This window comes from Astyanax mexicanus, chromosome 22, assembly GCF_023375975.1.
Source record: "Astyanax mexicanus isolate ESR-SI-001 chromosome 22, AstMex3_surface, whole genome shotgun sequence".
NCBI lineage: Eukaryota > Metazoa > Chordata > Actinopteri > Characiformes > Acestrorhamphidae > Astyanax > Astyanax mexicanus.
The window spans coordinates 15,976,656-15,990,980 of record NC_064429.1 but is presented as its reverse complement, the minus strand read 5'-3'; the positions used below and the strand labels follow the sequence as shown (position 1 = coordinate 15,990,980).

Genomic DNA, 14,325 nt, shown 5'->3' with positions numbered 1-14,325 from the left:
GAATGGATGGGACAATTGGTAAGTAGATTTAGACACTCCTAAAGGATGTGTGTTACAGATGCATTTCTGGACAAGCTGACAAATAGAAAACAGTTGCTGAAAGTGACAGAAACATGTGGACCAATTAGGTAGAATAATATTGTAGGTTTTATATAGAATGATCATCAGAAGGTACAATATGTAATTAGTAGCATGCCAAACCTGGCGTAGCAACAATAGACATTATTCTCACGTTTACAGCCAACATGACTGAAGGTAGCTAATCTATTACTTTAAGGTAAAATGATACATATTATATTGCCTTAATATAGCCAATATCTAAGCCGTCCAAGGGTTTCCTATTAGAATGCTAACACTATCACTTCAACCACAGCGTTTCAAACACTCCTATTAAACTTGAATACCAATGACTGTTCCAGCCATCGCTGGGTCTGCTTCATTATACTTTAACAAGTGCTCTTCAAGCCCTCATGGACGGAAAGAGGATGGTGCTCACTCACGCAATTATGAACAGTTAGAGAAGACATTAGCAGTCTTTCTGTATAATCTGTACAGGCTGATTAATACCACAGCACACTCGACCACGCTGAGAGACCCTTGATTCCACAATGACTGATTAACCTCTCTGGATCAAGTGTGAGGCATAGGTGCTGGTCTATCAGGTCTGTAAGTCTTTAAATGTCTTACAGAATGGAAAGATACAGGGATTAACATTCATATTATTGTTGACTGTACAGTTATTATTTGAGCTGAATGAAATAATTACAGTGGTGTGTGAAAAAGATTGGGCACCAATGATAAATCATTGTTTTATCAGATCAGCAATTTCAGTTAAATATATCATATATCATATAGCAGACGAACACAGTGATGTTTGAGAAGTGAAATGAAATTTACAGAATTTACAGAAAGTGTGCAATAATTCTTTAAACTAAATTAGGCACGTGCATAAAGTTGGGTATTTTATCAATTTGAGTACAATTAGCACTAATTATTGGAAAACAATATTTGTTTGGTAAATCCATTGACCTTTGACATAAATTCACACGAATGAATTCAATTATAAAAAAGGGTTAATGTTGGGTTTTCTCCTCTCTAAAATGTGGCAACATAGGATCCTCAAAACAAAACTCTCAAATGACCTGAAAACAAAGATTGTTCAACATCATGGTTCAGGAGAAGAATACAAAAAGCTTAAAATCTCAGAGATTTCAGCTGTCAGTTTCCACTGTGAGGAACATAGTGAGGAAATGGAAGAACCACAGGCACAGTTCTAGTTAAGACCTGAAGTGGCAGAACAAGAAAAAGCTTAGATAAGCAAAAAGGAAGGATGGTGAGAACAGTCATAGTCAACCTACAGACCACAGACCACAGACCAGCTCCAAAGACCTACATCATCTTACTGCAGATGATGTTCTATGCAGAACACTTTGCACAAGGAGAGGCTGTATGGTAGAGAAATGCAGAAGCCTTTTCTAAGCACAGAGTCGCCTCAAGCACAGAGTCGCTTGAGGTATGCTAAAGATAAAGCACATTTGGATAAAGCAGCTTCATTTTGGAATAAGGTGCTGTGGACTGAGGAAACTGCTTTAGTTACTTGGAGGGTCACATGGATTCCAGTCAATACCAGCAGATTCTTGAGAACAATGTTTTAGAATCAGTGATAAAGTTGAAGTTGCTCCGGGCCTGGATACTCAAACAAGACAACGACCTTAAACACTAAACCCTGCTCAAAATCTACTAAATCATTCATGCAGAGGAACAAATACAACATTCTGGAATGATCATCTCAGTCCACAGACCTGAATATTATTGAAAATCTGTGGTGTGATTTAAACCAGGCTGTTCATGTTCAGAAACCATCAAACCTGACTGAACTGGAGATGTTTTGTAAAGACGAATGATCCAAAATACCTTCAACCAGAAGCCAGACTCTCATTGGAAGTTATAGGAGGTGTTTAGAGGCTGTTATTTCTGCAAAAGGAGGATCTACTAAATATTGATGTATTTTTTCTTTGTTGGGGAGCCGAAAGTTAGAATTATTGCACACTCTCGGTAAATCCTATAAACTTAAGTTCACCTCATACATATATTTAATTGAATATGCTGATCCAAACAACCAATGATTTATAAAGGAAATTTATAAAAATTATCAGGGGTGGTAAAACCTTTTTTATACCACTGTAACAAGTAACAAATAAACAGAATGTATTTAAATGTTGTGACCCTCCACGCTGCTGGTCTCTAAAATACAGCAAGCTTGAGATTTAAGTGCTCTACTAAATCACAGAAATTTCTGCTGTCTCAGAGTGCTGACCAGTCTCACATGGTTCCAGTGAAGTAAAAATCACAGCCACTTGACAACCTGACAAATCACTTTTCAGCGTCCCTGTTTTAACGGTGACACAAAAACACCAGCATTTATTAGTGCATTACCCCATGTCGCTACTTATACAACAGAGTATCTTAGCCTGGAAATAACATGAAAATGGATATGTGATATAATATGCAAGTAATAATAGAGCCAGTTTCCTAGGCAGAGTTTAAGCCTAAGGCAAGACTACACAGAGCTCAAGCCTAAATACAGCTTCACACAGATCTGAAGCCTGTAACAGACAATAATAAAACACAAAACACATTTAACCAGAGATGTTCCACTTTACAATGTAAAATAAGAAAACATTTTAACTTAAATCCACTTAAATTGCCCACATTTACACCTGCTATTATGTGCATCCTGGGTGAGCTGATCGCAAATTCGTTCCTAAATACAAAAAAATGTGGGAATATGACAATATTTTATTATACTGTGATATACAGTATATTTCTCATTCAATGTTTTCTAGATTTATTAATTTTTTACATTGTAAATTAATATTAAAGATGTGAAAACAATTAAGACACACATGGAATTAAGTAGTAAAACCGTAAAAAAAAAAAAAAAATGTTTGTTCTCCATAATCCCCTGCTTTAAACCCAACTGAGATGGGTGATGTGGGAAGACCAAGAGTTACCTCTGTTACACAGCATAAGTGTATCATTGTTGCTAGTAGGGGTGGGCTATATGGCCCTAAATTAATATCACGATATTTCATGGTTATTTTTATGATAACTATACTCTTGTCGATATGGAAAAACACTGAATTAAACTGCAACAAAAATGAAAATATTTTATTACTGCATACGATATGATATGGCACACCCCTAACTGAGATATTAAAAAATACAAGAATTTTATCAGATTTATAACAGTAGTCAATGATCCAGAATGTCATGATATTAATAATGAACTCCAAATATCCCCATATATCCAGGATTAAAGTGAAATAAATTATACTGGACAGATATAATCTGTCTCTAGTATATATATATAAATATATATATATATATATATATATATATATATATATATATAAATATATATGGCACGATATTTTAGGGTATAATATCGTTCACAATATTAAAAAATGTTGGTGATATTATTGTGTACGATACGATATGGCACCCCCCCAAATGCTTCATAGAATTTTTTTTTTTGTTTGGGTGACTTCGGTATTCATTTACAAAGTATGGGGTGGAAAAATAAATGAATAAAAACATTGAATGAGAGGGTGTCCCCAAACTTATGACTGGTACTGCATGTAAAAGAACATTTTTGAAAAGTTCTAAGTTCTGTAATGGTACAATTGTTAGCACTGTCACTAACATTGTTTACTAACATCTCTACTGCTAGTAAACAAGGAATCACATTTAATGTTTACAGGGATCACAATGAATGACTTTTAGTTTAATTGTTTATTAGGATGCTGGTGATAACTGACACAACAGTTAGCAGGTGTTGGCAGGCCTACAAGGGTTGGACAATGAAACTGAAATGAACAGTTCTGGTGGAAACAGGAGAGTTAAGGTGCACATTGAAATCTGCCGTATTTCCGGGTTATCACCCGAACATCCCTTTCAGACAGCTTCCTCCTGCATCCACAGTTAATCCTGTTGGATGTGGTTCGTCCCTTTTGGTGGAATGCTGACATTACCCTGGATACCATGGCTCTTGATACATCACAAAGACATGCTGTCTTAATCACAGATGCGCCAGCAAGACGTGCATCAACAATTTGTCCTCTTTTGAACTCTGGTATGTCACCCATAATGTTGTGTGCATTGCAATATTTTGAGCAAAACTGTGCTCTTACTTTGCTAATTGAACCTTCACACTCTGCTCTTACTGGTGCAATGAGCAATCAATGAAGATTGGCCACCAGGCTGCTCCAATTTAGCCTTGAAACCTCCCACACTAAAATGACAGGTGTTTCAGTTTCATTGTCCAACCCCTGTACATTACCTTAAGACAATGGCTAATGTCTATATAAAAAAAATAAACTGTAACAGAATCAGACACGAGCATTTAGAATATGTTAATTTACCATCACATCACTTAATATCAGTGTCTTACAGCATCACAGCACGTTCTAAGTCAAAATGACAGCATTAGACTGACACATCGACACGCCAGACTACTCACCCGGTTGAAGACAGGCAGCATCATGTAGAGCTTCTCCTCCTGCTCCTTCTGGGTCATGTGGCGCGGCGGGTGGCACAGCTCGGAGAAGAGGCGGCGCAGGTGCATGAGGCCCAGCGCATTGTCCTGCGGGCTGCACTCCTCCTGCCGCGGCCGCCCCATGATCCGCTTTACCATGTTCATCTTCAGAGGCTTCTTCAGGCCGAAGCCAGGCCTGGGAGAGGGAGGAGAACAGACAGGATGAATGAAGGAGGAGGGAGATGTGGTGAACAAAAACACAGCAGACAAAGCAGCGATGAGAAACACGCCACATTTCAAATACATTTTTTTTTTTTGTGCTGGTGTTGAACTGGTTACTGATTTTACTGAGGTTCAGCAGTATTGACAGACAAATGTTAAACCAGGTTAAACTAATAGTAAACACATGATGCAATATATAAAATTAGCACAAATGACACTGTCATCACTGGCACTTGCTGCTCATAAGTGTCATCACTTCTCCCACTTCGCTGTCACATTGTGATCCAATGAGATACTGATGTATTTAGTTTTCCAGTGGAGCACTGGTTTGAAAAACACAGAGCTTAAAGAGGCAGTGCTGTTCTTTTTAAAAACAAATCAATTTTTAATTTTTAGTTTACGTGTAAAAATGGGTGTTGAAATATGGTCCAACTGGTGGTTGTGTTTATTTATTTATTTATTTTTTTATTTTTTTTAACCAATTTTACAAGACCAATTTCCCAACTGACTCATGACTCTCCCAATCACGAGTGATGCCATAACACCTGGAGGGTGAAGACTAGCACATGCCTCCTCCGATACATGTGAAGTCAGCCACCACCTCTTTTCCAACTGCTGCTGATGCAGCATTGCTAAGTAGCATCACAGTCCGCTTAGAGGAAAGTCAATCAATAACACCGTCCCTCTGCTGACGTCCAACCATCTGAATCAAATTTGAGCTGAGGGTGGAGTCCTTAAGAGGCCCTTTAAAGAGAAATTCAACATATATATTTTTTTATTTCCTTTACCATTCAGTCATCTAAATGTAATTAAGCCTATTCTTCAGATTTCTTATTAAAAGAGAAGAGAAAGATGCCCGTCTGTGAAACTGCTTCTTTTTTGTGTACTCACTAAGCTGTGTGTACTGTGTCCGAACACGTCCATGATCCAAAATTAGTTTACAATTAAAGTTAAAATGGGAAAACAGTGCTGTGGGGACTTTTTTAATTTACAACACTGCATGTTTCTCTGTACCATGAATGAGGTTTTATAAAAGTTTGTAAAACACCTCAGACAGTATCAGGCAGTAAAACCAGAAACATGATGTCCTGTAAACTTGCTAGTTTTAGGGAGCGTTAAATATTTTGAGTCAAAGAGTTAAAATTGAGACTTTGACGCCACAGTAATGCGTAATCGTAGAACATTATTTTAAAAGATATTGACAAACTTGGGCTCTGAGTGGTCCAGTGGGCTAAGGTGCTATGATCAGGAGATCGCCGGTTCGAATCCTGTTCATGTAGCTTGCAGTCGGCTACCAGAGCCCTGAGAGAGCAAAAATGGCGCTCTCTCCCCCCATCACCCAAAGGGTGTTGTTGATCAGCACAAGGAGTCTGTGAGCTGATGTATCAGAACCGAACTGCTGCGCTTTCCTCTGAGCGCACTGTGATGATACTCGGCAACGCTACATCAGCAGCAGTTTGAAAAGAGGCAGTGCATGATTTCACATGTATCAGAGGAGGCGTGTAGTCTTCAGCCTCCTGGCGTTGGGAAATTACTAGTGATAAGGGGAGTCCTAATGATTGGGTTGGGTAATTGGCCTTTTCTGACCTCTTAAAACTTTATGAATATGAACTTGTTTTCTTTGCATTATTTGAGGTCTGAAAGCTCTGCATCCTTTTTCTTATTTCAATCATTTCTCGTTTTTTGCAAAAAAAAATGCTCTAAATGACTATTTTTATTTGGAATTTGGGAGAAATGTTTAGTAGTTTATAGAATAGAACAACAATGTTCATTTTACTGAAACATATACTTATAAATAGCAAAATCAGAGAATTTTTTTTCCAAGGCTGTATTACTGTCATATGTAACATGAGTTAAATCTGTGGGACTCCACAAAATGTACTAAACCTAAAACTAAACAATTTTTCTAAATCATTCTAAAAAGTTTAAAAACTGAATATGCATACATTTCCAGATATCATATATTAAAATCACTTTAAAAGAAGCTGTGAGGGTTTGAAACGGTGAGATGCTGATTAAAATTGATTGTCGATTATGACAGTCTGCTTTGTGATGTGAGGTGATATGCCAGCATCCAGTTGCAGCTGGCAGGTCGAAGATCAGATTCTGCCAGTTTATTTTTTGCCCTGGCTTTGCCCTGGCCAGAAACGCTTCTCTGCAGACACAGAGACAAAAACACACGCAGAACTAAAGCCAAGGCATTGTTTGGGGTCATTTCAAGGAGGCAGAGTTACACGTCAACGTTCTATAATAAAGTCCAGTCTCTGAGACGTGTTTGTCTACCCTGATGTCAAATTACAATTCAACCAAGAGGCAGCGTTTTGCTGACACGAAAAAAAAAAAAAGTAAATCTAAGGTCAAGACAGCTTTGATTTGCTGGCATTACTGCCTGGAGGGAGAGATCCAGACTCACATCAAACTGCAAGCCAGTTATTTCTTCCACAAAAAGAAGAAAAGACAGGGCAGTCACAGGGCATCAAAACCAATCTGCTACAATATACTACACTACACAGCAGACAGAGATAGACAAGAGTTTCATACAGGTTTTTATTTTTTTTATTTTATTTTTTTTTTAACTGGGAGAAACTCACGAGGAAACTGCAACAACTCATTAACTTCAACCCTCTAAACATTAGCTAGAAAGCAATTTACTCAGCTTGCAGGAAATTCTGTGTCATGCACAGTCAGACACGAGCAGTGACGCCCTATAGAAAGCAACATCTGCCAAATATCTGTCTGGCCAAGAGCGAAATCCAACACTCAGCAAATATGACCCTGAAATATGAACATCATCCATCCTTGAGAAGCAGCTTTACAACCAGAGAAACCCACTCACTCACTCGCTCAATCAATCTGTTATTTAGTTTTAGTTACAGTGGCACAGACTGAATACAGCATTCACAAAGACAAGGCATGTTCATACAAGCCAGCTTAGTCAGGTTATAAACACTTTACTGCTAATTAGCTTACCCTATTTTTTGCACTATAAGGTGCACTTAAAATCCTTAAATTTTCCCAAAAATCGTCAGTGAGCCTTATAATCTGGTGCACCTTATGTATGAATTTTACCAGTCAGGTTGTAAGGAGCAGTAAAGCCACTCTGCTGAAGTACAGCATTATACAGGAGTTTAAGTTTAGTTCTCCAGCAGTATTAACATTAGCTGCTAATCAGAGGTGAGTATTATCGGACTGTAGGCTGCTGCTTATTCTGGCTAGCACTGCTGGAGCAGGAATTAGCATTAGCCACTAACCACAGCACTAGCTTTTGCTTTTGTCTTCAGTGGAGAGTATATTGGACTGTAGTCTGTGTGTTTACTGTGTTATAACAAGCTACGTGGGACGAAACGCTAGCTGATAGTGCCCTGGCTTACCAGAACACTCAGGGTTCCTCAGTGTAGCGCTGTCAAATGGCATTAGCCGCTAAACACTAGTAGTTACCCACTAATGCTAATGCTCCAGCTTTAGCGTCTAACTGCTAGCTGTTAATGCTTCAGCTTTAGTGGAAAACAGGAAATCTAAGCTTACTGTAAATAAACAGACGTGCTCTACTAACCCAAATAAACAGTAAAGAAACCTGTGTAGATTAACATCCAGAGCTTGTTTGTCTAGCTCGTCTGAATTATTTTTATTTATTTATTTTTTTTAAGAATCACAGTTTTGTGTATTAACTTATCTTAGCTTTACTGCTGAATTAGAAGGAATTAGAATTTGGCAACTCCCCAGTTCCTACTACTAGTTACTAGTGTTGCATAAAATGTGGCTTATAATCCAGTGCACCTTATGTATAAAATCAGACCAGAAAATAGACGTTTATTGACAGTGTGTCATAGTGCTGGGCGATATGGGAAAAATCATATATCACGACATGGAATTTTTTTATATCACGATAACGATATATATATATATATATATATATATATATATATATATATATATATATATATATATATATATATATATATATATATATATCAATATATCAATCATGATATACCACATTTAAGTATGTTTTCAGTTAATATGAAAAATGATAAAAATAATATCATTGCTTACTTTTTTCCAATTTTATTTCAAAGTTGCATTAAACCCAACTTTCACAAATGAGAATTACTATCTTTTAGTGCAGCAATATATATGTATCAAATGAAAACAGATGAGGCAGATGCAGTAGCTATTTTTTTTTAAAGAACAATGCATCTCCATTGTTCAGCTCTCTTGAATTTAATAACGTAAAGCATGTCGCAAACCGGCGTGTCCGCGCCTGTCCATCAAATAACGTAAAGCAGCGTCATGTTGCAAAACCACATTATGAGGCTTGTTTGTGAATATTCCTTTATCATCACTTCGAGTTTATGCAAAGTGACCATGCCAATACATTTAATCATAGCCTACTTTATATATTTGCATGAATAATTGATGAAATTACTGTAGAAACAATAGGGACGATAGAAGGTAAGTAGCATGATAGACACTTTTCTATCGTCCCCACGATATTTATCGTCATATCGCACAGCACTAGTGAGTCATATAAACCGGTGCGCCTTGTAGTGCAAAAAACTTTATATTACAAGTGGTATAATTTTAGTCCTGGAAACAGAAGGTCTGGAAACGCTTTAAAAACTCCTCACAGTGGGAAAATAAAAAGTCTACCAATATTAGCACAGGAAAACTACTGTTGGAATTAGAACCCTGGAGATGGAAAGACAGTTTAAAGGAGAAAGATGAGATGGAAAATAAGCTGGTGTGTTGCTGTGTTGCTACTCAAACTTATGGTTATTGGCGGAGCTACACATTATACTGCAACCAGACAGCAGAAGTCACTAACTTACTCTAATGTTAGGTGTTCACATAATGTCAAACACACTAAGGCTTTAAATACTGTTTGGTTTAATTTCTCCCACAAAATTACACCAAATATGAAGGAATCAGACAACATTAGCAGAAAAACAGCTGAAGAATGAAAAAGAGATACGCCAACAACTTTAATGAGCTTGCTTTATAAAACTGAATATATTTTAAACATAAAATACTCATTGTTTAAGTATTTAAAATATATTTCTCAAATTCTCTATTGCACCAGTAAGACAAAAGTTAAATATCAAATTACAATATGTTACTGCTGAAGCCATTAGAGACTTTAAAGTATTTAAATATTTGTTTATTAGTCACAATTAACTATTAACTAATATATATTTTAAAGCTCTGCCACTATGAGTGGGAGGTCGCAGGTTCGAACCCCCGCTCATGCAGCTTTGCCATCAAGCTGCCGGTGCTTAGAGGGAGCACAATTGGCCCTGCTCCCTCCGGAAGGGAAGATGGTGCTCTCTCCCCACATCACTCCTAGGGTGATGTCCACAGCACAGGGCATCTGTGAGCTGATGTATCGGAACTGAGTCGCTGTGCTTTCCTTTAAGCGTGCTGACTGCTCGACAATGCTGCATCAGCAGCAGCTTGAAAAGAAGCGGTGGCTGACTTCACATGTATCAGAGGAAGCATGTGTTAGTCTTCACCCTCCTGGTGTGTTGGGGCATCACTAGTGATAGGGAGAGTCCTAATGAGTGGGTTGGGTAATTGGCCGTGTAAATTGGGGAGAAAATGGGAAAAATTAGAATAAAAAATAAATAAATAAATAAATAAATAAATAATATATATTTAATTTAGTGAGCATTGTTAATTGCCTTAAGTGACATTGCACGTCCTGCGATGTGACTATTGTGCATGCCCACATCCCGATGACAATGCTTAAACGATATATTGTGCAGTCCTAGTGAGCATTAATAATCATCATCATTCGAGCTACAGTATTCCTCCTCCGTCTACAGTAGTATTCTTACAGTAGTCCTATACTTCTGCTTTCTTAAGGTTTAATATGACTGTAATCAATTCAAAACACCTCGTAAAAACATCACTATGAACATAGTAAGCCTAAAGGCATTAATGTAAGAATGTGTGTTTGTGTGTGTTTGTGTGTCTGGGGGGGATGAGTCCTCTAGACCACACAGTCTTTGAAGAACACTGTTAAAAAAAATACTATAAAAGCTGAATCACAGACAAATTTATAGATGTCTCCACCACAACAGCCAGTCAACCTTATTCTTCATCAGGCTGCAGCAGAGAGCTAGAACAAGAATGCTGGGTTTGAAGTCAGGTCTGAATTCTCCAGCACAATGTCACATGGGTTTCTCAACAGTTAAAGAACCTGACAGTCCGGCATGCAGCTCGGAATGCTTTCTTCCCTGGAGGAAGTCCTCTCCTCTCCTCACAGCGTTTTACTCCCTCTCCACAATATCCGAAAAAACATCCAGCCAGCCAGACCTGCAGGCCCAGGCAGCTTTCTTCCCATAACATTCCAGTATCACACGCAGACATTCTTTAACCTGACTGCATGTGATGAGCTCGAGGATGACCAAGCTTCATAAGACAGAGAAGGTAAAAAAAGGCAAAGCATAATATATGATTATGCTTTAATAATGCCATGATAATGATTAGATCTGTAAAATATTTTATGTAACAATATAGACTAAAGTGTATTCAAAGCAAGCAGTGGCCTATATTTACACTGATCAGTCATTACATCATGATCACCCCCTACTTTCTACACCCATTATACGTATTGTATTTGTCAACTCCACTAAGCATACAGAAGAACTCTATAAAGTATTTACATTATTACAGACTGTAGTCCTGTAGTCATTTAGCTTTAAAAGTAGCTCTGCATACTTGTATTTAGCGAATCAACCTGATCTTCAATGATCAGGAGCCCACAAGACCACCACCAACCACATAGCAGGTTATATTTGCATGGTGGGTCATTCTCAGTACTACAGTGACACTAATGTAGTAGTGATGTGTTAGTAGCATGTGTTAAAAACTCTGAAATGACCCCAGGGTAACTCCAAAGCAACTGAAGGCCTCTCTTAAATTGGCTAATATGAATGTTCATGAAACCATCATCAGGAGAACACTGAACAACAAGTGGTGTGCATGACAAGGGCTGCAAAGAGAGAGCCACTGTTCTCCAAAAAGAACATTGCTGCTTGATAGCAATTGGCTAATATCACATGGAAAAGCTACAGGAACAAGGTTTGTTCCAAAGAGCAAAACAGAGCAAAACTTTTTAGTTTAAATTAAGTGTTTTGTTTGGAGAAAAGAAAACACTGAATTTCAGTTTTTTCCCCCATCCATGAAACATGGTGGTGGAGGGATCAGGGTTTGGGCCTGTTTAGCTGCATCTGGGCCAGGAAGGCTTGCCAGCATTAATGGAACTATGAATTCTGAATCATATCAGATCATTCTAAAGTGGGCAGCGTTCAAGAGGACAAGAGGATCTCCATCTACAAGGTGAGCCAGCTATAGGCAGGAGTGTCTAATAGAGTGGACAGTAAGTGAACAGTGTTTAAAAACTCCAGGAGCACTGCTGTGTCCGATCCACTCGTACCAGCAAAACACACTCTAAAACACTAAAGCCACCATGTCAGTGTCACAGCAGTACTCATGCTAACATTTTAAGGTCAATTTTTGTGTGAAAACATATTTTCATAAACACTGCCGAAGATCAAGAGAAAATCATGTTTTTTTTAAATATCTGGAAACCAGTCACCTGAAAATCCTAAAAGCTAATGTAAACCAGCCAATCAAAGCAAATCCTACCGTACAAAGAAGTCAGTGTATTTCATTCAAAGTTAAAGTAACAGTGTTGTAAACAGGTGTGTAAAACTTTCACCTTTTGAGCTTCTTTCCTTGCTTTCCTTGGCGCTTGATGTTTTCTTAAGACTTGGGAAAAGTGTGAACCAGTTGCCACATTGCTCTGACTTGAATGAGTAATGAGACTCACATGTGACAAAAAGCAAGACTAAAACCAGAGGAAAAACTGATAAACAAGCCAAACTGCAGATTAAAGCCCCATCTGGACAGGATTAGTTTCTCAGGGGGCATCTGTAAAAAAATATTCCACACTTCTACTCAATGATAAAACTCGTGCATCTTGACTGCAACTGAAAAAAAACAAGAGGACCAGTGAGTTTTTAGGCTTTCTTGGTCATGTAACATCGCGTTCAGTAGCTCCTCCATTTCCACTTGCTGTTGTGGTTACGTGGATCTCCATGGAAACTTGCACCCAAATTGTAGCGCTTAAGCCCTATCTAGAAGAGGTTAGTTTCTCAGGTCCTGGGGTAATTTTCTCTTTTATGGGGGGCCTCTGTGATTTTATTCCTGTCTGGAACAACCGTGTATGTTTTTTTTTCTCAGACGTTTCTCACACGTCTGAATTATCTACTGTTTTTTGCTGAACTCCGATGGTCATCCGGTAATTTTGGTCCCGTCTGGACGCACATTTCTGAGTTTCATCACCTCGCATTTAATAAAATAGCTATTTGTCCAGTGCTATGCACTGTAAAAACACAACAGCGAGTGGAAATGGAGGAGCTACTGAACATGATGTCATACTTACTGGTCCTTCTATTTTACCAGAGTAGAAGTGTGAAATATTTTTCACAGACGTCCCTCTGAGAAACCCGCCCAGATGAGGCTTAAGATAATTATACTCTGTGATATTTAACTTACATAAAGCATAATGTCACTGTCCAGTGAAAAACATGTACAACATGTACTGTGCTATACATTTTTGGCTATACTGCCCAGCCATAGGAATAAACTTTGAGTAGCTTAAACTAATTTACGATTTTAATTTATTGCGTTTCACACAGATATCAGTAAATCATTTTTTGTCCATTTCGTACACCCCTCCTACCAGTACAGGATGTTTGATGTGCTAGTGGGGAACGGGACCTTGGGGCAACAGAAGAAAATCGACTGATCCGATGAGTCAATCACATGAACAAGCTTGCTGAGATGTCCCTCCAGAATTAGTACTGCACTAAACATGTCCACAAAAGACTGATGGGCTTCTTGCTGTCACTGACTTCTGGTGTGAAACTTGGTGAACTGACATTTCTGTCGGGCTACACCCTTCAGGAAGTGAACTAAATGAAGATATGCTTGTACGACAGTAAGACAGCTTACACGACTTCCCCGAACAGCTTTCCAACTGATACAGCAAGAGTTACACACAGGCTGTGTTCCCTGATTTACAGGCAGTTGCTTGTAGGTCAACACTTTGATGAGCAGCTACCTTGGACATCAGTGTCAGGGCCAGAACAGAACACTGAAAGTACTTCTAGGTACAAACAGCACAGTAAACATGTGTACTTGGAGAAGAAGATTTATCTAAGGACAAGACAAATGCTTTAATGAGGGCTACTTATTCTTTTTTTCAAGAAATACTTACCGTATTCTTTCTGTCTATAAGGCGCACTATCAATGAACGTCTATTTTCTGGTCTATTTGCATACATAAGGCGCACCAGATTATCAGGCGCATTAAGCGACACTAGTAAAGATGCCTACATCGAAGTGAGCCGTGTCGCCATGTTTCGCTTATAATTGGGAAGCTGGGGTAGCACCTAAGTAAACAAAAGTATAATTCTTAATAAAAAAAAAAAGAAAATAAAAAAAAAGCTTTTTTTAAATCTACACAGTAGTGCTGGGCGGTGCATATCATGGCACAGT

At 38.2% G+C, this 14,325-nt stretch overlaps 1 protein-coding gene across 5 annotated transcripts in view; it reads right to left on the bottom strand.

Moving 5' to 3' along the window:
* The window catches only part of wdfy3 (WD repeat and FYVE domain containing 3), a 181,097-nt gene that overhangs the window by 150,245 nt on the left and 16,527 nt on the right, over positions 1-14,325 (bottom strand). For all 5 annotated transcript variants that reach the window (XM_022664815.2, XM_022664812.2, XM_022664816.2 and 2 more), the window contains exon 2: positions 4,523-4,733. In XM_022664815.2, the coding sequence (XP_022520536.2) occupies positions 4,523-4,702 (180 nt within the window). In that variant the 5' untranslated portion in view covers positions 4,703-4,733. The remainder of the gene's footprint in view (positions 1-4,522; positions 4,734-14,325) is intronic.